Raw genomic sequence first — 23,303 nt, forward strand, 5'->3', positions numbered from 1 at the left:
TTAACGAGCCGAATCGAGCTGCTTGATACTCGACTCGAAAAGCTCGTGAGCAGTTCAAAAATATAATATATTAAAATTTTATTTTTTAAAAAATAAATTATTAATAATATTAACATTTATGTATTGATTTTTAAAAAAAATACAATAAGACTTTTATGTATTTAAAATTCAGGTTCGAGTTTGAGTTTGAAACATCAATCTAGTTAAGTTTAAGATTTTTTTTTTCATTTCGAGCCTTTTCGAACTGCTCACGAGCTTCAGTTCAGGATTTCGAGTTCGAGTCGAGCTTAAAAATTTTAAGCTCGCAAGTTTTTGAGTCGAATCGTACTCAGCAATACTCGAACTCGACTCGGCTCGTTTACACCCCTAATTCTAACCGACATCCTTTCCTCATTAGCCTATCAATTCAGTGCAAGTCGGACTCTAATTTTCAAAAAAAAAATTGAAAGAAAGTGAATACAAAATTCATTTTTAATTCAAAAAATCTTCCCCATCAAATCCCAGTTAAACAAACAAGTTCTGATGATAATTCTTCCATTAATAATCCAAAGATTGCATATTCCAGCTGTGATGCAGTTTCCTTAATCTGTTCTTGGTTTCCTTTCCAACCATCAGGCTCCGATCTTCTGAAATCTTGTTCCACCATCATGTCAATGGTGTTTGATTTCACATCTTTCCATGATTCTAGCCTTTTGAATACCCCTTTAGCCACTGTTTCTCGATCGATGTCGGTCTCTTCCTTGGCAACGAGATCTGATACCAACCTTTTCATGCCGTCTGGGAGATGTGCTGCATTGCAGAAGCTTGATTTAAGCACTTCTTGGATAATGACATCTATGCTCATTTCACTATCCGAAGAAACCGACTCGTTCTCGAGTTTGTCTTCTTCGTCCAGGTCCCATATTGCATCGTTATCATCTTCATCATCATCAAGCTCTAACATTCTTTTCTCGAGTTCGATTGGATCCAGTTTGACTAGTTTCTCAAATCTCCGAAGTTTATGCAGTAGCTGCTGCTTTGCTCCTGATATCATAACAAGCAAAACCGAAATGAAAATCAATGTACCTAAAATTATACCTACAAAGCTTCAAATATAAACTATTTACCTATATAATAACTAAAATTAAACCATACATATCCATATAGATAAAGATTAAAGACCTCATTAACTAGATGAAATGTTCCAGAAATGAATTCAAGTGATCCAGAAAGAAAGCATACTTTGTATATTTGCAAAGCTGCATTCGAGATCGAAACCATTGTTCTCATGGACATTATCATCATCAACATCATCATCATCATCATCCACATGTTTATCGTCGTCCTCGAATGAAGGGTCCAAAACAGAAACAGGACTGCATTGTTCTTTTTCTTCTTCCTCCTCTTCTACTTGTAGTTTTTGATAACTCTCTGTTTCGTAATTTTCCTTGTCCTGTTATAATCCAATGCAACCACCTCTGATTAAGACATGTTATTCTTCAGACATTACTATCAGACACTGCATTTGTTGAAAATTTCCACGATTTTTAAAGGGTTGTCTGTACATAGAATTGCTGATTGATTGGGTTGCTTACTTTTCCAATCAAAAACTGTGAAACAATTGTCTGATTCTGATGATGGGATCCAACAGAAAAAACTAGAAAATATTTGTACTTTTAAGTAAATTGCTTACTGGAAAAATAAAACAGGAGTACACTCGAATTACCGCACATCTGATAACTCACTATTCAGTCATCCGAGTCACGAGTTCACTCAAATGCTCCAAATGAAGGTGCTTTTAAATTAAATGTACTGACCTCCTTTGGGGATGATGTTCGTGAAGAGAAGAGTGGTGTCCGATGAGTAAAAGAAGGGCTTTTTTGAAGCACGAAATGGAAAGGGCTTTCACAAAAATGCTCATCAAAGGAAGCAAAAGCTGAATTACTTTGTAAACCATCTTTGGAACTGAAAATCTCTTCAAAATCCTCGGATTGATGACTGCAGCTGCACGAAGTATCCAAATCCATGGATTTTTCAGACCAAACAGCACTGCTCGGCCGACCACTTTGTTCTTCCATCTCCGACAACCTTTTCCTTTGTCTTGGGTTGTTTTTCCCCACAGTCGAAACTTCACCTCCATCATTACCGATTCCACGCTTCCGGTTCTTGTTACGGTGAGTTAGCCTCTTCAGGATTGAATCAAATAACCCAGAAGAACCGCCGTTGTTCTTGGTTTTCGATTGCTTTTGAATCCTGAGAGCAGCTTCAAGAAGAAGAGCCGATCTTCTTGTTGGGACGTGAAGAAAGATGGTAGCCGGGCTTTTGCAAGGGCTTTTAACCGGTGAAGGGAATTCAAACAACGGTGACTTCCTGGGGTCTATTGTTGCATCGTGGAAGGAGAAAAAGCAAGCACTTTTGCAGAAATTTGAAGGGAAACTGGAGATTTGAGTAATGGGTTTTCGTTTATTGATTTGAACATGAGTTTTGGGTGATGATTTCTTCAGCTGACAACGCCTATCAGCAATGAAATTCCTCAAAACAAATGGCTCTTGATCCTCTTGAAGTAACTCGTGCAAATGCTTTTGAGCCATCACTGAAACAAGATTTTGAAAAAGGAAGAATCTCAAGTGTCAACAAGCTATGGTTTTCAGAACCATGAAAGAGTTGATGAGGTTTCAACTTTTAACCAGATAAAAAAAAGAACAGTGCAAAAAGCAAAAGGCACAGAGGTTTTCTTGAAGGAGAAACAAGTTGGCTATAAACTATAAGATAAAAAAAAAGAAGGAAGGAATGAGGAGAGTTCCTGATTCAAATCTGAAGGATTTACATTATCGAGGCAAGCTAGCGATAAAAGATTATTAATATTAAGATTTACACGCAGAAAAAAAAAACTGCAAATTGTAGGGGCAATCTTATGGCAGTTTTTTAAACTTATATGTAGCAGAGGATCTGATGTCCCCCTTCATCTCTCACCGTTGTCGACAAGAGAGGTAAAATACAAGTTCAAATGCGGGTTTGTTTTGTCTTAAGCAACTAAAAGAAATATTTCTTATATTGTCTTTTTATTAATACAAAAAAATAGGTCTGATTAATTTTTTATAATTTATCTCTTTTAATTTAAATGTAAATTTATAAATAATGGGAAAAAAGTTATTAGTATAGACAAAAAAAAAGGAGAAAATTTGTAGGTTGAATTTTTTTTATAGAAGATCAAATCATGAGGATAAAATAGGAGAAGAATGAATACAGGACATGGAGGTTCTAATCTCTCTCTTAATTATGCTGAAGGTAATTATAATGATTCTTAGTTAACGGTGTTAAGTATGAGTAATTTATGACTATAAATATTAAATTCTGTTATAATAGATTAAGTACAAATGTTAGAGATGTTATTTTATACTGTATTTCATGCAGTGGTCTATATCTGAAGGATATATACTCATTGATAATTTTGATAATTGAGAGAATTTATTTGAAGGTGTTGAGTGATAAAAAGTTAATAATTCCAATAAATTATATCGATAGAAATTTGATAATTTCCGAAGGTATAATGACATCTTCCTCCGTGAGAGAGCAATTCTTTAGTGTTGAGGAACATAAAGGGTTAATTCTAGTAAAAAGATTGATTTAATAATATTTAAAATTTGGAAGCAAATAAAAAGAAAGAAAGTAGGGAGGAGGGGTAAGTCACAGGACTGGCGAGAAGTGCGCTGGCCTGGCTGAACCGAGCGGATTCTTTTCCACGTATTTCGCATCTTTCACGAGACATGGCCGCGGTAGGCTCGTTGTCATCGCGGCCTATTAACTGGGACTCTCTTCCTTTTGCAATTGTTTACCACTGCTTCCATTTTATTTTTTTTGTTGTCAAATTGCACTCCCTTTGTCTTTTTCCACTACTCATCTGATATACTGAAAATTTATACATTTCAATTTCTTTACACGAGGGGTCTGGAGATTTTAATCAATGCACGTAACATTTGATTTTGAACATCATACTTTTATATATCTTTTATAGACAAATTTAATAAAAACAATCAATTTATATTATTACAAAATTATTTTTAACAAAATTAAAATCAAATTTATATATACGTATAAATTATATTATTTGAACTAAGATTACTAAGAAAGATAAAAAAAAATTAACAACAATCAACCTAAGAAATAGAGGTGGTTTCGCAATAGTGGACAAAGATCGGGACCGTCTCTTCTCAGTCGTTTGCTAGAATTAAAGTGAATTAATTTAATATTAAAAATTAAAAAAAATCCATTTTTTATATTTTTTTCTTAGAAAAACTATTAAAAATAAGCTAAATTAATGCTCCTAATTAAAGTGACCCTCGATGGATTTTAGATTCATTCTTTGAAAGAAAATTTTAACTTGGGAAGAATACAATTTGTGAAACATAGAGAGGGCATCAAAGTTAAATTTGTGTTTTAAGACATGATTTTTAGTTGGTTCCACTAAAGCTGAGTCATCATTAAATTTTGTATTACGAAAACCTAATACATAAATAACTTTACAGCTGGCCACTAATTACTCTCAATAATTAACGAATTAAGCACGTTAGGAACTAGATTAATAGTACAAAGTTTAGGCATATGACCATTTCTTTCATTTTATTAATTAAGTGTAATGTTTTTTAGTTAGTGAAACAAAATATGTTGTCTTTTTATAAAATTTATCTACAACCATCTATAACTATATATAAAAGCTATCCATGATAATTAAGCTTTGGAGATGGTTAATTGTGATTGGAATCATTAGATGTGACTGTTGATTTTATTCAGAAGAATTTGTGTCTCAATCACTAAGTTCATTTGTTTAAACTGTAAACCTATATGACTCATTTGTCACTAGAGTATTATAAGGAGATCTCTATATCTGATGTCCTAAATTGATACTTGTTTGATACTTGTTTGATACAATCTGTGAGTCAATATGTCAATAATGAATTATTTGCTGGAATTCGTGTGAAAATGTATGATGAACATTTGTTTAAAATTGGCCTTGAGCGTGAAAAATATTTTGAGAATAATTTACATGAGACGATGATTACTTGTTTTGAAATTATTAAGAGGCGTGATGTATGATGATTTTAAATAACGTCTTTACATTTTTTTAGAGATTAGTTTGTGTTGATTTGAACTTTTAACATTGGATTTCAGTTGTGGTTTAATGTTTCATTTTATGATGGCATGATCACTATAGCAAAACAAGTATTTAATGGCGTTTTTAGTCCTATACCGGCATTTTTAAACGCCGCTAAAACCCCTCATGTCGCTAGAAAGAGTGCTGCAAGAAGTGCAACTAAAACAGGCGCCGCAAAAGTTAGTGACGTTTGTGAATAAAAAACGCCGCAGAAGGTAAAGACATATAGCTACATTTTAGAAACAAATGCCAACGCCGCTAATTGTCATGATCTTTAGTGACGTTTGTTCCATCAAACGTTGTTATATGTATTGATATTTAGTGACGTTTTAGGGGAAAACGTTGCAAATATGTACACCATTAGTGGCGTTTATAAAAACAAATGGCGCTAAGGTTAACTAATTTGGGTGTGAAGTGTGAATCGATTGAACTGCTTTCTTAAACAATCTTGCAAGGGTCGTGGAGCTTAATGATGAGGAATTTCCTGGTTTGTGAAGTGACAATCTTATTTCATAGGAAGAAATGAAAAAAATGAAATTCGAAACAAGCATAAAGTTTAGAAAGTTAAGTGTTTACCCGAAAGAAAATAATAGAGGCCGAGTCTAGATCCTGGGTAAGGATGCAACTGAAAACGAGTTAATGTTTTGCCATGGTTTATAAACGGCAACGCGAAGAGTAAATATCAAACAAAAGTATAAGACTATGTCTTTAAGACTACTGATTAGGGATTTGAAATCAAGTGTAAAGGACTGAATAATCGTGCAACTTGGTTTTACAAATGCCACATCTGTATTGCCAACTTGATGCGTTTAAAATAAAACGTTGTTATATATGATTCTATTGCGGAGTTTGTTAAACAAACATCACTAAGGTACGCGTCTGTAGCGGTGTTTCTTAAAAAAAATGCCCCCGTATATCAATCTATAGCGACATTTTTATGGAAAACGCACTAAAAGTACATGCTATTGCAGCACATTACCATAAATGTTGTGAATATTGCCTTTTTTGTGACGTTTGTTCCATAAACGTCGTGATATGTACAAAATTAGTGGTGTTGACCTTAAAAACACCACTAAAAGTACCGCTAAAACCTATTTTGCTATAGTGGATGGTGAATGATGCATCAATATAATGAATGTTTGGTATGTTATGGTTGCAAGCATGATCAATTTGTTTGGTATGCTATGGTTGCATGCATAATCAATTTTGTGATATTATGATTTAGAACTAAAGTTTGACATGTTTAAGTGTTAGAACGTGTACATTTACCAAATAAGCTTAAAATGTTCATTAGGATGCCTATGATGATCAAAATAACCAATTATGCAAATCTTGATTTATAAGCATAATTGATTGTTGGTTTGATGTTAAGAAGCATGTATTAGTTGTGTGTTAGGATGATTTTTATATTATGATAACTCTTCAAAAGAGTTATTATATAGGACCATTTTACTTGGGTTAAACTTGAACTTTAACATAGTTAGGATCATTTTAAGATTATTTTAGCATATTTTACATTAGTTTCATAATGTGAGTAAATTATTGGTTCTTAGGCTAAATTTGATGTTTTTGTTGCAAATTGCTACTTAAATGTTGTGACTATTTTGATGATGTATGTATTGCTGCGAGTTGATGTTTGACTAGATTGTTGAGATTATACTGTAGCAACTGTTGACTCACTAGAAGGTTATAAGGAATCTTTCAAACAAAAAACTGTAAATTTTGGATAATATCAAGGCTGAAAATGTAAAAAAAAAATTAATATATTGTAACATTTGAAACCATCTGTTGAAAACATTTTTGATATTTCGATATAACAAATTAAGTTAAATGAATTTTAAGATTTCACAAATGATTTTACAAATTCGATTCAATTAACCGAATATCAAATTATTACTCCAAGTTTTTCAAGATCAATTTTAATCCTTACTAAATTTGTAAAATTGTGATTTGTACTTAAACTATTTTTGAAACAATTTTCACAAAGTATTTTGAACCAAAAACATGCCTTAAATCAATTATTCAAAGGCATGCACCGATGCATCAGTCCATGCATCGATGCATCGGTGAATTAATTGAACATCGAATGCATTCCATGCACCGATGCACTCTCCATGCATCGATGCACTCTGAATATTTTCAAAACATCGAATGCATTTGATGCATCGATGCACAAGCCATGCATCGATGCATCAGGCTATTTTTCAAACATCGAATGCATTTCATGCATCGATGCACACTTGGTGCACCGATGCATCAAGTGTTCCAACGGTCAAAATATTTGAATTTTACACGAATGCACCGATGCATACTTGATCATGCATCGATGCATGAGACGCTCCACCTAGAAAAATTAATTGTTTTCACACTTAAACGGCTCTATTATCCCCACTAATTATAACCAACGTTCAGAATTGATTCAAGGGGTATTTAAACAAGTTCTGGAGCCATTGATCAATAACAAGAAACATCAATCAACTAGAATCAAGAGAGAATCAAAGAGAAAGCATCAAACCTCAAGTTTGAGTATTTCAAGCCTATTTTTCATCCAATATTCATTTGCTTTCAAGAACACTTTTGTACTCAATTGTATTTATCCTTGAGTGTTCTTTTCTTTGTTCTAGAATTGTGCAAACATCTTACCTTATGAGGTTTTCTTGTAAGTTTGCAAATTTGTAATCTTCTCTTTGGGAAAAAGAGTGTTCTCAAGAGTTGGGGTATACTCTTGAGGGATTTTGTAAGGTTATCTCTTTGGCCTCAAAAGAAAGAACAAATTAGTGAATTTGTTGGAAAATCATTAGTGTGGATAGCTAAGGTAGTGGACGTAGACTTTGTTTGAGAAAGTCGAACCACTGTAAATCGTTGTGCAATTACTTTAAATTTTCTGCAAAAGCTTCCACGAAATTTTTAATTGCCAATTCACCCCCCTCTTCGCCGATTCCGTAGATCGATTAACTCAACAATTGGTATCAGAGCCTCACTCATTTGAAGGTTTAATCGCCTCTTGAGTCGATTCGGGAAGAGTTACATCGATTACCAAGTCATCAATGGCCTCCACTTCAAATTACGACTCCGTTCTTGATTCGATGCCCGTCAACAAGCCTCCTTTCTTCAATGGAGCTAATTACGCCTATTGGAAGAATAGAATGATGTACTTCATTCAAGCAAGTGACATGGGAGCATGGAATGCCGTAGAAGAAGGATACATCAAGCCTATCACTCATCCAAGGTTGTGGAGTGAAGGAGAGACAAGAATGTTCCAGCTCAACTCCAAAGCCATCCATATTATTTTTTGTGCTCTTGGACCAGATGAATACGGAAGAGTTTCATCGTGTACAACCGCCAAAGAAATATGGGACAAGCTTCAAGTCACACATGAAGGTACATATGAGGTAAAGAAATCAAAAATTAGTATTCTAACGCATAGCTATGAAAATTTCAGGATGAAACCAAATGAAGACATCAAAGCTATGACGGATAGATTTTCAACGATTGTCAATGTTCTCAAATCATATGGAGAGATCATCTCAAATGAAAAGCTTGTGAGGAAGTTAGTCTACTCCCTCCCAAAATCATGGCAATCAAAGAAGACGACAATCATCGAGTCTAAGGACCTATCATCCTTAACTCTTGAAGAACTTATTGGTTCACTCCTCACTCATGAGATGATGCTCGAAGATGAGGTGGACCTTGATAAAGTTGAAGAGACACCAAAGGAAAAGGAGAAGAAGAAAAATATTGGAGTTGCTCTCAAATCCACAAAAGACGAGAGTGATTCTAATAATGATGATGATGACGAGGAAATGGCATTGTTTGCCAAACGGTTCAGAAAAATGATGAGACCTTACCAAGGAAGAAAATTCAAACGAAACGAAGGTCTCAAAAATGAACCAAAAGAGAAGGACCCAATCATTTGCTATCAATGCAAAAAGCCGGGGCATGTCAAATATGATTGCCCACAATTGAAGAAAAAGGGTCAATCAAAGAATAAACACAAGGCTCATGTGGCTACATGGAGCGATGAAGAAAGTTCCGATGAAGAGGAACAAGAAGTAGCAAACTTGTGCTTGATGGCATTCGGGGAAGATTCTAAGGTAACCTCTAACTCATCCGATTTTGATGATTTATCTTATGATGAGTTATTTGAGGAGTACAATGGGTTGGCTTCGGATTATGAGAAATTGTTTTTAAAATATAAAAATGATGTTTCAAAATTGAAAAAATGAAAACAAACTCATATCCAAAACCAACAATGATCTTGAAAGTAAAATCAAAGATTTGCAAATCAAACTAGAAGAGTTTGAAAAGAAAAATTTAGATTTGCAAAATTTACTTTCAAAGATCAATGATGATCATCAAAAGAAAATTGATGATCTTAAAACTTCTTTTGATAAAGTTGGAACAAAACATTTTGAAAGAGGTGGAAATTCAAAATCCAACTTTGTTAGAAAAAGTTTTAGAAACTACAATCATAGAGGTCCCCAAAGAACCTATAATGGAAAAATCATTAGAAGTATGTGGGTTCCTAAAGAACTCATTACTACTAAAGATAAAAATATCCTACACAAATGGATACCTAAGGGGACTAGGATTTTGGAAACTAATGAATATGGACCCAAAAGAATTTGGGTACCAAAAATCAAAAATTAATCTATGTTTGTAGGGAAAGGAGCATTGCTACAAGGCACGGGAAACAAATTCAAACTCATGGTACCTTGATAGTGGATGCTCAAGACATATGACCGGATACAAAAGCCGGTTCATTGAGCTTAACGCCAAAAATAGAGGAGAAGTGACTTTTGGAGACAATTCAAAAGGTCACATTAAAGGTATTGGTACAATAGGCAATACCTCTTCCATACAAATTAAGAATGTTTTATATGTGAATGGATTAAAGCATAATCTTTTGAGTATTAGTCAATTATGCGATAAAGGATTCAATGTCTTATTTGAAATTAATGGTTGTAAAGTTATTGACATTGCATCTAATCGGATTATGCTTATTGGTCATAGAATAGGAAACATTTACATGGTGCATTTAGATTCTATTGATATGACTAATTTATGCCTAGTTGCTAAGGATGAGCATGATAGTTGGTTATGGCATAGGAGACTAGGTCATGCTAGTATGAGTGTTTTGCAACGGTTAATTCAAGGAGACTTAGTAAGAGGGTTGCCTAAGCTTAAATTTGATAATGATAAAATATGTGATGCTTGTGCTAAAGGAAAACAAAAACGAGTTTCTTTTAAATCTATTAATGATGTATCAACTAGTAGAGTATTACAATTGATCCATTTAGATCTTTTTGGGCCAACTAGAACTACTAGCTTGGGAGGAAAACAATATGCTTTTGTCTTGGCAGATGACTATTCTAGATACACTTGGGTTCTATTCTTAAGTACTAAAGATGAAGCATTAGAAAATTTCATCACATTTTCAAAAATAATCCAAAATGAAAAAGGTTACTCTATCACTAGTGTTAGAAGTGATCATGGAACTGAATTTGAAAATCTTGGATTCATTGAGTTTTGTAATTCTAATGGTATTAGCCATAATTTTTCAGCACCTAGAACCCCTCAACAAAATGGAGTTGTTGAGAGGAAAAATCGAACTTTAAAGAAATGGCTAGAACCATGCTTTGTGAAAATAATTTGCCAAAATATTTTTGGGTGGAAGCCACAAATACCGCTTGTTATGTTGTAAATCGAGTAATGATTAGGCCAATTTTAAAGAAAACTCCATATGAAATTCTCAAAAATAAAAAGCCTAACATTAGCTATTTTCATCCTTTTGGATGTAAATGTTTTGTTTTAAACAACGGTAAAGAAAATCTTGGTAAATTTGATGCTAAAAGTGATGAAGGAATTTTTCTGGGTTATTCCTTAAATTCTAAAGCTTATCGTGTATTTAATAAAATAACTTTAGTTGTAGAAGAGTCTATACATGTTGTTTTCGATGATAATCCCCTTCCAAGGAAGGATTCTTCTGTTAATGATGATGTAGGTATTGTACAAGAAAATGATGTTAGACATGACGTTGGAGAATCATCATCAAAGGAAGAAACAAAAGATGAGGAAACTCATGATCCCCTCGAGAATCCAACCATTGAAGAAAGGGAAGTATCTTTTCCAAGAGAGTACAACTATGTCAAGGATGGTGAAATTATAGGTGATCCATCAAAAGGGGTAACTACTCGATCTTCTCTTAGAAATATCTGTAATTATGTTGCATTTATTTCATGCATAGAGCCTAAGAACATCAAAGAAGCATTAAAAGATGAACATTGGATTATGGCTATGCAAGAAGAATTAAATCAATTTGAGAGAAGTAAAGTATGGACATTAGTTGAAAGGCCTAGTAATAAATCTACTGTAGGTACTAGATGGGTTTTTAGAAATAAACTTGATGAAAGTGGTAATATAGTGAGGAACAAGGCTAGACTTGTTGCTCAAGGCTATACTCAAGAAGAAGGCATAGACTATGATGAAACATACGCTCCCGTAGCTAGGATGGAAGCAATTAGAATGTTATTGGCATTTGCATGTTTCAATGAATTTAAATTATATCAAATGGATGTTAAAAGTGCATTTTTAAATGGTTTTATAAAATAAGAAGTGTACGTGGAACAACCTCCAGGTTTTGAAGATTCAAATTTTCCGGATCATGTTTTAAAATTGACAAAAGCTCTTTATGGTTTAAAACAAGCTCCTAGAGCTTGGTATGAAAGATTGTCAAATTTTTTAATTGAAAAAGGTTTTTTAAAATGAAAGGTTGACACTACATTGTTTTTAAAGAGAAAAGGTAAAGATTTATTAGTAGTTCAAATTTATGTTGATGATATAATATTTGGTTCTACTAATGATGTTCTTTGCCAAGAATTTTCTAAGCTAATGCAAAGTGAGTTTGAGATGAGCATGATGGGGGAGCTCTCATTTTTCTTGGGACTCCAAATCAAGCAAAGAAAAGATGGCATCTTCATTAATCAAGCTAAGTACGTCAAAGATATGCTCAAGAAGTTTGGACTGGAAAATGGGAAACCTCATAACACTCCAATGAGCTCTTCAACAAAGCTTGATTTAGATGAAGGAGGTAAATGTGTAGATGTTAAATTATATAGGTCAATGATTGGCTCTTTGCTTTATCTAACTGCAAGTAGACCGGACATTATGTTTAGTGTTTGCTTATGTGCTAGATTTCAATCATGTCCTAAGGAATCACATTTACTAGCTGTTAAGAGAATCTTTAGATACCTTAAGGACACTCCTAGTTTAGGACTTTGGTATCCTAGAGACTCTAGTTTTAGCTTGCATGCTTTTTCTGATGCGGATTATGGAGGATGCAAATTAGATAGGAAAAGCACCTCCGGTACTTGCCAATTCCTTGGAAATATGCTGATTTCTTGGTTTTCAAAGAAACAAAATTGTGTTGCATTATCTACCACTGAAGCCGAATACATTTCAGCTGGTAGTTGTTGTGCACAAGTTTTATGGATGAAACAACAACTTTTTTATTATGGAATTGAAGTAGGTACTATTCCTATCAAGTGTGACAATACTAGTGCTATTTGTCTCACTAAAAATCCCATCCAACACTCTAGAACTAAACACATTGAAATAAGACATCACTTCATTAGAGACCATGTCACTAAGGAAGATGTAGTTCTAGAATTTGTTGATACTTTGCACCAATTAGCGGATATTTTTACAAAACCCTTAGATAAAGAAAGATTTTGGACACTTAGAAAAGAATTAGGTTTAACTGACCTATCTTCACTTAGTGTTTAAAATAATTTAGCACTTTTAATAAATACTGAAAATACTTATAATAATAATTTTTGATTGTATTCTTGCTATTAGTTAGGGGGAGTTTATGATTCTTAATAAAAATTAATTTTATGTTCAAATAAAGTTTGAAGATTAATTTGATTGATTGAACATAATTAATTTTTGATATATATGAGTTGCCATTACCATTAGAGCCAAATTATTTAGCATTTTAAGTGTTTAAAATGGATTTTTGACATTTTTGCGCTTCATGCACCGATGCATTTAACAATGCATCGATGCATCCTTGAATATGCATCGATGCATAAGACCATGCACCGATGCATCTGTCGGGTTTTAGGTTTAAAATCTTCATCTTCTTCATTTTTCTCAAAACCTAAAACACAAACTCTCGGCCGTTCGTCCCCCTCTCACCTCAAATCTCTATTTTTGCTCAAAATCTTCAGGAAAACATCGGATTCTTCAAGTTTTTCATCCTACAAACCTGCTACACTCATTAAATCGCGTAAAACATCTCCTCATTCCCCTCAATTCGAATTTTTCAAGGTATTTTCACAAAAACTCTATTTCATTAAATTTTTGAACTTAGGACTAGTTTAGATTAGTTCTAGTTTGAAATAATTATCGGGCATTGGCTATATGATGATTCTAAACTGGTTTCTACAACGAATTTCATCAAAAACGCATAATTTTTCAAAATTATTTGGAAATTTCGAATTCAAAAAAAAAATTATTATTATTATTTCGAAAATTATTGATTCAATTGTGTTGTTTTCATGAAAACTATGCGTATTATGATATTAATTTTAAATAGTTTTCAAAACTTTGCCCATTAGGATTATGTTAGAGAACCTTGAATTATTGAGGACTCATTTGAGTTTTGGGATTGAATTTTGTGCATACATGTGTTTTTAAATTGCATGTGATATTTCTTTTCCGATTTCCCTAACCATGTCTAATCCCAAATGCCCTAGATCATCCTCGAGTCGGTCTCACCAAAACTGTCATCCCGCTCCTAGACCTCAAAATCCATCCAATATTCCTTCATCCCTCATTAGTACTTGTTTTAACATGCCTGAAAACCGTAGGGATGAATTGTACTCCAGGTACATGAACTCCTTCCAATTCTATCGTATTAGGGAAGAGCGTATTCCTTCTCTACAAGCTATGATAAAACTTGAATTTGAATACCTTTTAATTCTTCGCCGATGGAAGTTTGATAAACTATTTTCTCTTCAACCCATCGTCTTTCACCAACTTGTCTGCATCTTTTATTCCAATGCGGTTTGTATTCAGAACACAACTCAGTGCGGTACTATAGCGATTAGATCCTATCTTTTAGGACAATATATCACTATTACTTCTGAATCCATCGCATCTCATTTTGGTTTAGATGACGAGGGTTTATTTAATGAGAAGGAAGATGTGGAATATCCATATCTTCCTAATGCTAGTGTCAGTACCTTTAGGTCTCACCACGATCGATTTCTTCACTTAATGATCTCTTGGTGGTTTAGACCATCCGCAAGTCGGTACTCCACACTACGTACTACAGACTTATGGTGGATGCACTGTATAAAGAACAAAAAGAAAATCAATTTTCCACATATTGTCTTTAGCGCGCTTGTCGATATCATAAACATCATTCCCTCAAAGCATGTAGAAACCCTACCTTATGGTTGTCTACTAAGTAATTTGTTTATCAAACTCGGCCTAGATGTCTCCCTTGACAATCCTATTCTGCTCCAAAACCCAATCAATATCACATCCTTAAAGAAATCGGATTGGAAATTGGATGAGAACACCGGACTATGGTCTTTTCGACCTGGCAAGCAAACCCCGGGAGCTAGTTCTTCACGAGCTGCTCCTAGTTCTTCTCGTGCTCCTCCTCCTCCTCCAGCTCCTGACGCTGATAATGATCCAGAGCTTCAAAGGCTTATGAGAGATATTGACGAGGAAGTACCAGCTCGGCAAGATGATCAAACGCCACCTTATTTCCAATCTTTTCTAGAGTCGTTTGATCTGCGTTTTGCTTCCATGGAGTCTACAATTACTGAGTTTCAGAGGGAGATGCGTGATCGTATGGATGCTCTTACTCTTGAAGTTAGAGCTCATTATCCTCCTCCTCCCGATTCCGCTATGGATGATTAAACGTTATTTGATGATATTTGGTTTTAAACTTTAAGAACTTGGATTGTTAACCTTTTTGATTTGAATGTTTATGTTTGTTTGGATGTTTGGATGCTTGAATGTTTGAACTTAATTTTAATATATTTGGTTTGAATTTTATTCATTTTGCATCATTAGATATATGACCAATTATGCCATTTCACATTTTATTATGAATATTGTTTATGAAACTAATGGCTAATCTCTCTTTTGATTGTGATCTTAGCAGCTTATTATTAATAAATCAATTGGCTAATGTTTTTCAAAATTCTTGTTTAAAACGTTTATATAGAGTCTTTTTGATTTAACAAAAAGGGGGAGAAAATTTAAGATGTGCTATAGATGTGCTATAGTAAGGGGGAGTAAGTTTTTCAAAATCGATTTCAAAAATAATTTCTTAAACAAATCTTAAAATTATTCAAATGTTTTGTTATATCAAAAAGGGGGAGATTGTTGAAAACATTTTTGATATTTCGATATAACAAATTAAGTTAAATGAATTTTAAGATTTCACAAATGATTTTACAAATTCGATTCAATTAACCGAATATCAAATTATTACTCCAAGTTTTTCAAGATCAATTTTAATCCTTACTAAATGTGTAAAATTATGATTTGTACTTAAACTATTTTTGAAACAATTTTCACAAAGTATTTTGAACCAAAAACATGCCTTAAATCAATTATTCAAAGGCATGCACCGATGCATCAGTCCATGCATCGATGCATCGATGAATTAATTGAACATCGAATGCATTCCATGCACCGATGCACTCTCCATGCATCGATGCACTCTGAATATTTTCAAAACATCGAATGTATTTGATGCATCGATGCACAAGCCATGCATCGATGCATCAGGCTATTTTTCAAACATCGAATGCATTTCATGCATCGATGCACACTTGGTGCACCGATGCATCAAGTGTTCCAACGGTCAAAATATTTGAATTTTACACGAATGCACCGATGCATACTTGATCATGCATCGATGCATGAGACGCTCCACCTAGAAAAATTAATTGTTTTCACACTTAAACGGCTCTATTATCCCCACTAATTATCACCAACGTTCAGAATTGATTCAAGGGGTATTTAAACAAGTTCTGGAGCCATTGATCAATAACAAGAAACATCAATCAACTAGAATCAAGAGAGAATCAAAGAGAAAGCATCAAACCTCAAGTTTGAGTATTTCAAGCCTATTTTTCATCCAATATTCATTTGCTTTCAAGAACACTTTTGTACTCAATTGTATTTATCCTTGAGTGTTCTTTTCTTTGTTCTAGAATTGTGCAAACATCTTACCTTGTGAGGTTTTCTTGTAAGTTTGCAAATTTGTAATCTTCTCTTTGGGAAAAAGAGTGTTCTCAAGAGTTGGGGTATACTCTTGAGGGATTTTGTAAGGTTATCTCTTTGGCCTCAAAAGAAAGAACAAATTAGTGAATTTGTTGGAAAATCCTTAGTGTGGATAGCTAAGGTAGTGGACGTAGACTTTGTTTGAGAAAGTCGAACCACTGTAAATCGCTGTGCTATTACTTTAAATTTTCTGCAAAAGCTTCCACGAAATTTTTAATTGCCAATTCACCCCCCTCTTAGCCGATTCCGTAGATCGATTAACTCAACACCATCGACACATGGTATCATTTGATTCGATGTTAAATTTATTTTTAATATTAGGACCAAATTAATAGAATATATAAGTAATATTGGCTAAATGTGTAGTTATACTAAAATTTTTAAGCAACACATCACCTTATCTGTTAAATCTTAACAACGAGTGACTTGATTGACAACAATTAAATAGTTAAATGATCTAATTGATAAAATTGAAAGATTGATTATTAAAGTAAATATGAGATAATAATTAAGTGATCATTGATATAGTTTACTTAATTTAATAAAACCAAAAGCGTTGACGAACTCAAAATATCGAAATGCCTCCAATATCTCACGATAAATAATTTTGTTTTGGTTTTTTTAATGAAAAATAATTTTATTTTGAGTTCTAAAAGAAATGGAATTCTGGGAGCAGAAACCGAGAAGGAAACGACAAAAAAGAGAAAACCGCGCATGCCAACTATGTAGCAGACTCTGATGTTGACTGCATCTTTTGACGCTCAAGTTCTTTCCCTTCCCTTTTTGTTTGCTACTGCACCATGTGTAGATTTATAAAGTTTTTTTTAACACTCTTTTATATATTAAAGTAGTGAATTTTTTCTGTTTGGATAAATTTAAATATATCCTATAAAATAATATTATTATAATTTAAATTTTTAAAAAAAATATTATACTTTTTATTATTAAAATTATTTATCAAATTCAAATATAAAAAGTTTTTCAGTAATAAATACATGTATTTTTATAAGAAAATTTTACAACATTCGATGAGTACCATTAAGTACTACTAAAAATAAGTATCGCCGAGTATCATCAATTTAATTTATAAAATTTTAAAAGATTTGACGTATAATTATAAATTAGTTAAATTTTTTAAAAAAATTATAAAAAGTAACATAATTAATATTTTATTTTAAATAATTTATCTTCAAAATTTTAACAAATATATAATTATAAGTTGAGTCCTTTAAAATTTTAAATTTTTATAAATTATATTAATAATATTAAACAATATTCATCATTAGTGAAACTTAACAATACTAGTCAAACGTGACAAAATCATCTATTTTATACTTTTATACTATCAATGTATGAATCTATATACCAAAAGTAAATCACTCTGACATTTTATTGAGATTCTTTAAATCTTAATAAAAATATATATTTTTCTATAAATATGATGTTTTAATTACTTGGACTTTATTTAATTTATTAATCAAATGATAATATTTTCCACGCTTAAACTTTTAGCTTTCTAGATATTATACTAACAATTAAATTATTATCTATTTTGTGTTTAACCGTATATAAATCTGTTGTTTTTAAATTATTATAATAATATTGGTGCCAATCAAATAATATTATATATTTTAATTGTTGTATTTTAACCCTAATGTTTGATTTAGGTTTCATATTATATGATTGAAAGTTGAAATTAATCCAAATGATAGAATTAACAAATAAAAAACATTTTATAAAAATTTATCAAAAATTTTATAAATACTTCATTAGATTCATACTCATCTTATGCTGAATTAATCTAAAGATTCAAAGGTTAACTCAAACCAAAAACTCATGAATATGATATTGACTCTATCTAAAAATTGATTGACCTGATATTAGCCTAAGTTAGAAAAAAGTTGAAGAAAATGCCTCATTAAAAACTCTTTCTAAGACCTACAAGGGGAAAAAAGTACCCACAAATATATTAACCAGGATCAATATCATGAATTACAGTATAGAAAATAACCTCAAGAAAAATCGAGTCAAAAAAACAATGCATTCCATGGCCTAAATGCCCAAGAGGCTAACTCATGGGCCACCTTATTACAGATAAGCAAGACAAAAACAACTTTGAAAGATACATTAGAATGCAATTTGGATCGAGCTTCAGCCAAATGAAATCCTAAAGTGGACAAATCTACCACATCAGAAGACATTTTATTAGCAACAATTCCCTAATCAGTCTCAAACACAACTTGGTGTCAATGGTTCTCTTGAGCAAACTTTAAACCAACAATCATAGCATGAATCTATGCAAAATCCGCTACAATGCAAATGGTTGGCGATAAAGCCAGGCCACCAACGGTAAACCTACAAAGTCCCGAGCTATAACACTTTGGGGTGTTCATATCCAGATACACGTATTTTCAGGTACCCGAAATATCGGGTACTTATTTAGTTTCACGCATTTTGATTTTTGATATCTATACTACACGTAATTCAACATTAAACAATAAACAATAAATCAGAATCAAGTTTAGAGTAATGCATTTTTACTTGTGGTATGATTTTACGAATGAATGAAAGTAAATTAAAATGAATTCATATGAATACATGAACATGGCTTGCCTTTTTCTTTCTGAGTTGACTTCTTGACTTTAGACCTTTGGACCAACGAAGTGACGATGGTCGATGGGGACAATGAGGTGAGAAACGGTTGTGATTTGAGTCTCAGAGTCAATTAGGGATTTTAATTTGCAATTGGAATTTGTTATTTTGTTTTGTGTTCAAGGGTTAATTTGGTGGTGTTTTAAAAAGTGAATTTTAAAAGTGTAATAGAAAAGAATTTTTAAAGGTGTTGTTTAAAACTATAATTTAAAATTTAATTGTTTGGTATTATTGTTAAAAAGTGAGTTTCAAAAGATAAAATATATATTATAGACATTATTTTATAAATTTAAAATTTAAAATATATTTACACTTATTAATACCATGATATATAAAATATATAACTTAAACTATAATAAAAATATAAAAAAATATTTTACGATAACTCATTAATAATATTTTTATAAATGAAATATTTTATAAAGAAAAATATATTATCAATACTTTTTAACATGTGGATATAAAATATTTTATTAATATTTTAATATATAAACTATGAATTTTTTTAAATAATTAAAATAAATTATTAAGTAATAAACTATTTTTTAAGGATGTTAACACTAAATTATCAAAATAAAATATAAATACATAATTGAGTGGAGCTCATGCATTAATAACTGTAAAATTATAATTTGCTCTCAAACGTAAAGTTAAAAATAAAATAAAAAACTATAAATTTTAGTTTTTATGGTTGGTTTGAAACTACCGTTTTCACCACATTGTTTTTTATTTTTTACTATTTGACATTGATTTTGTGTCAAAACGGATTTTTTTAAACTAAAAGTGCATTTAAAAAGTCACTCCAAATGGACCTAAGAGCTTCTCTAAAGTAAATTCAAGCAGTAAACATTAAAAGAGTAAAAATTTAAACTGACAAATATGATTAAATATTAATAAAACAATATAAAAAAATTAAAAAAATGAGTATTGGGTAGTCGGGTACCCGGTTAAGAAAGATTTTATGACTCGGACCTAACCCGAAATCTCCAAAAAAAAATAACAAGTCGGGTAATCGAGTATTTTCAATATAATTACCCAATAATTTTTAATTGGTCGGCGGATCAATGGGTCGAGTAGTTTAGGCCGGTTATTTTTTAACACCCCTAATAACATCAATGACAACTAACTTTCGCTGATGATCCAATGTCCCATCTACGTTAATTTTGACATAACCAAGATCGGGGAGAAGCCAAAAAGCAACCAATCCTTGCAATAAGCGCATTGAGAAGGAGACACACGAGAATCCTGATGTAACATTCAGGCATGAAGAACTAGGATCCAAAGTGGTTGAACTTTGTTGTCATGGATCTTCGTAGTACGACCATTCCAAATATTCTAAATCAGAAACCTAACTTAGAAATTGATAATCCACTATTGAGTCAATACGAAAAATAACAATATGATATATAGACTCAATCCAAAAATTACTTAATATAGTATTAATACAATTCAATATCAAATATGATCCTAATTATCATAAACACGAATTTAATTTAAACCAAATCAAATCTTATCCATATTAAATTTAAACCAAATATATCCTAAACTTAAACTGATTTATCGAGGTTACACAAACCAAATTGATCTAAACAATCTAATTGCGACATCTACCCTCGTATATTAGTGTAGCATAAATTAAAGCTGTTTAGCTTTAATAGAAAATATCACATTTTGAATCGAAATTTGGAGAAGCTAATATATTTCAACTAAGGCAGTTTTTTGACATGATCAACTACGATAGTTTTTACAAAAATAATAATAGTTTTTAGTTATAAATGATATTAAGTATTTAATTTCTTGTATAAAAAATAAATATTCCTTTCGTCTCATAATTGTGTTTCATATTGATTATATACATAGTTTTAGGAGATATGTTTGATCAATGGAAATGATAAAATTATCTTTAAATGTAATTGACATATTTGATAGATTTATTTTAATATGTGTAAAAGAATAAATACATAAGGATAAAAAAGAAAATACAAGTATTGTTGTATATTGATTTTTTTAGTAGGATATTTTCTATGAGATAATTTTAAAAACGAAAAGAAAAATATTTAGTGGGATAGAGAGTAATATATATATATATATATATATATATATATATATAGGGTTAGGATCTACTTTTACCTAATGTAAAACTCTTAGTTTTACATCTTTTTAGGATCGTTAGATGAATGGAAATCAAATGTTGAGATTAACTCAATTAATTTTTCCTCATTCAACGATTCTAAAAAGGTGCAAAACTTAAAAAGTTTTATACTATACAATTAGATTCGATCCCATATATATTTATATATATATATCCACTTATACTATGTATAACCAATAAATTTTACACTAATTTATAGTAATTAAATTTAAATAAATAAATGTAAATTATTTTCTGTTTTAGTGTAAGTTAAAATATATATATTTATAAATTATAAATTTTTAATAAAATTTAAACTCTATAAATTTGTGATTACCAATTTTCGTCCAAAAAATCCAAGAACCCAACAACGCACAAGCGTCAACAACAAACATAACATCAACCTCAAACGCTCCAGATCATCCACGTGATTTTTGGCATACTCAACCACCACAACAACAAACCCTCATCAACAACTAGATCCCAATGATCTCGGGATTGAGTGGAAACAAACCCCTCTGACGAGCTTATAAATACTTGCAGAAATGAAGAACAAGGGGAGGAGTTTTTGGAAGGCAACACGTACTAATCGAAAGAAAAAATAAGAGAAGATTCGAAAAGGGGGCTTCGAAAAAGAGAGCTTACCTCTTGGTCCCGGTCGTCCTTGTTTCATCGGAGTGAAAGGAATCATCAAGGCCATCAAAGGTAGCATTTTCGGGTGAGGATTTGTAGGGATTTTAGTTTGGGTTTTTGTGTTTCTATTTGAGAGGATAGAAAGCAAAGGAAGAGCACGACACTGGAAAAGAAACAAAGGGGAAATGCTTTCACACGTGAAAACTAGGGATATTGGCGCCTTTAGGGAATTATTGGGTTAATTATGACATGGCTCATTGTAGAGTAACATGTTTAAATATTTTGTTCTCATATTTGTTTTCTTCCATTTTAGTCCTTTTCTTATTTTTATTTATTTATTTATTTGTTGTTTATTTTTTACGTTTATTTTTATTATTTTTATCTAATATCTCATTTATATGTTTATATATATATATATATATTAATTATATTTTTCTATTTATTTTCTATATTTCTATATTTTTGGTTTTTTATTTCTTACTATTATATTATACTATTTTTTATTATTATTTTTGCCTTTATTATTATTATTTTTATTATATATATATATATATATATATATATATATATTTTATTATATATTTTATTATGTTTTTCATTATGTTTTTTTGCCTTTATTATTATTGTTGTTGTTGTATATTTTATTATTATATATTCTATTTTTTCTTAACATTTTATTCATATGCATATTTATTTTGTTTATTTAATTACTTATTTTCCTTATTCTCTATTTTTTTATTATTTATTTTTTTATCTTGCACTTTATTATTATTATCTTCCTTATTTTATGTATTCTATTTATTAATTTATTTTTACTTTGTCTTATATTATTTTATTTATTTTGTTACCTTTTTATTTATTTTTTCTTTATTTCATTTTTTTACTTTCTTTACTTTCTTTATTTTCATTTTTTATCTAACACGTTTCTTGGCTTCTTAAGGGTACAATTTTAAATCGATCAAATGTAAGCAATTTGAATCGGGTTTTTAAATTTTAATTTAAATTCTAATTTTTGCAATTAAAGACAACTGACAAATTAATTGGTACCGAAAGGGCGGTTCAAGGGTGCTAATCATTCCTTGACCGTAACCGACTCCCGAACTCGACATTTATGGTAAAACGCATAGCAGGTAAGATGGTGTCCGATCTACTTAAATATCATTTTAAAATGATCAGTGGCGACTCTAACCCAATTATTCGAGTCGAAGCCTAATTTCGGGTCCAACCGAAAGGCGGTTCCGACAGCTTGGCGACTCCACTGGGGACAGGTAAGTGAGTCAGGCCAAAATTAATTTATGGTTGTCTTTTTGAGCGAAAATTGCAAATTTTAATTTTAATTTATTTATTTGATTTCAATTATTTATCTTTGATTATTTTTTCAAGTAAATAGTTGTACTAACGTTTTTTCAATGATTTCATATATTTAACTTTTTTTCATCTAAG

The 23,303-nt window shown here is 31.4% G+C and overlaps 1 protein-coding gene across 1 annotated transcript; it reads right to left on the reverse strand.

Annotated features, from left to right (window-relative positions):
• Positions 1-434: 434 nt before the first annotated feature.
• On the reverse strand, positions 435-2,743 carry LOC120135571. The gene is made up of 3 exons (XM_039151841.1): positions 1,797-2,743; positions 1,222-1,432; positions 435-1,023 (listed from the first exon to the last, which is right to left on the reverse strand). Exons 1-3 carry the CDS (start codon positions 2,568-2,570, stop codon positions 494-496), a joined length of 1,515 nt encoding a protein of 504 aa, XP_039007772.1. The 5' UTR covers positions 2,571-2,743; the 3' UTR covers positions 435-493.
• Positions 2,744-23,303: the final 20,560 nt, after the last annotated feature.

The sequence above is a fragment of the Hibiscus syriacus genome, unplaced genomic scaffold, assembly GCF_006381635.1.
Source record: "Hibiscus syriacus cultivar Baekdansim isolate YM2019G1 unplaced genomic scaffold, ASM638163v2 tig00110610_pilon, whole genome shotgun sequence".
NCBI lineage: Eukaryota > Viridiplantae > Streptophyta > Magnoliopsida > Malvales > Malvaceae > Hibiscus > Hibiscus syriacus.

What these genes read in the sequence shown, in the direction of transcription:
- LOC120135571 (XM_039151841.1), bottom strand. Translation starts at nt 2,570, where the DNA reads ATGGCTCAAAAGCATTTGCACGAGTTACTTCAAGAGGATCAAGAGCCA. An exon ending in GAACATCATCCCCAAAGGAG is followed by an intron (nt 1,433 to 1,796) that starts GTCAGTACATTT and finishes GGATTATAACAG; the next exon opens with GACAAGGAAAATTACGAAAC. An exon ending in CAGCTTTGCAAATATACAAA is followed by an intron (nt 1,024 to 1,221) that starts GTATGCTTTCTT and finishes TTATGATATCAG; the next exon opens with GAGCAAAGCAGCAGCTACTG.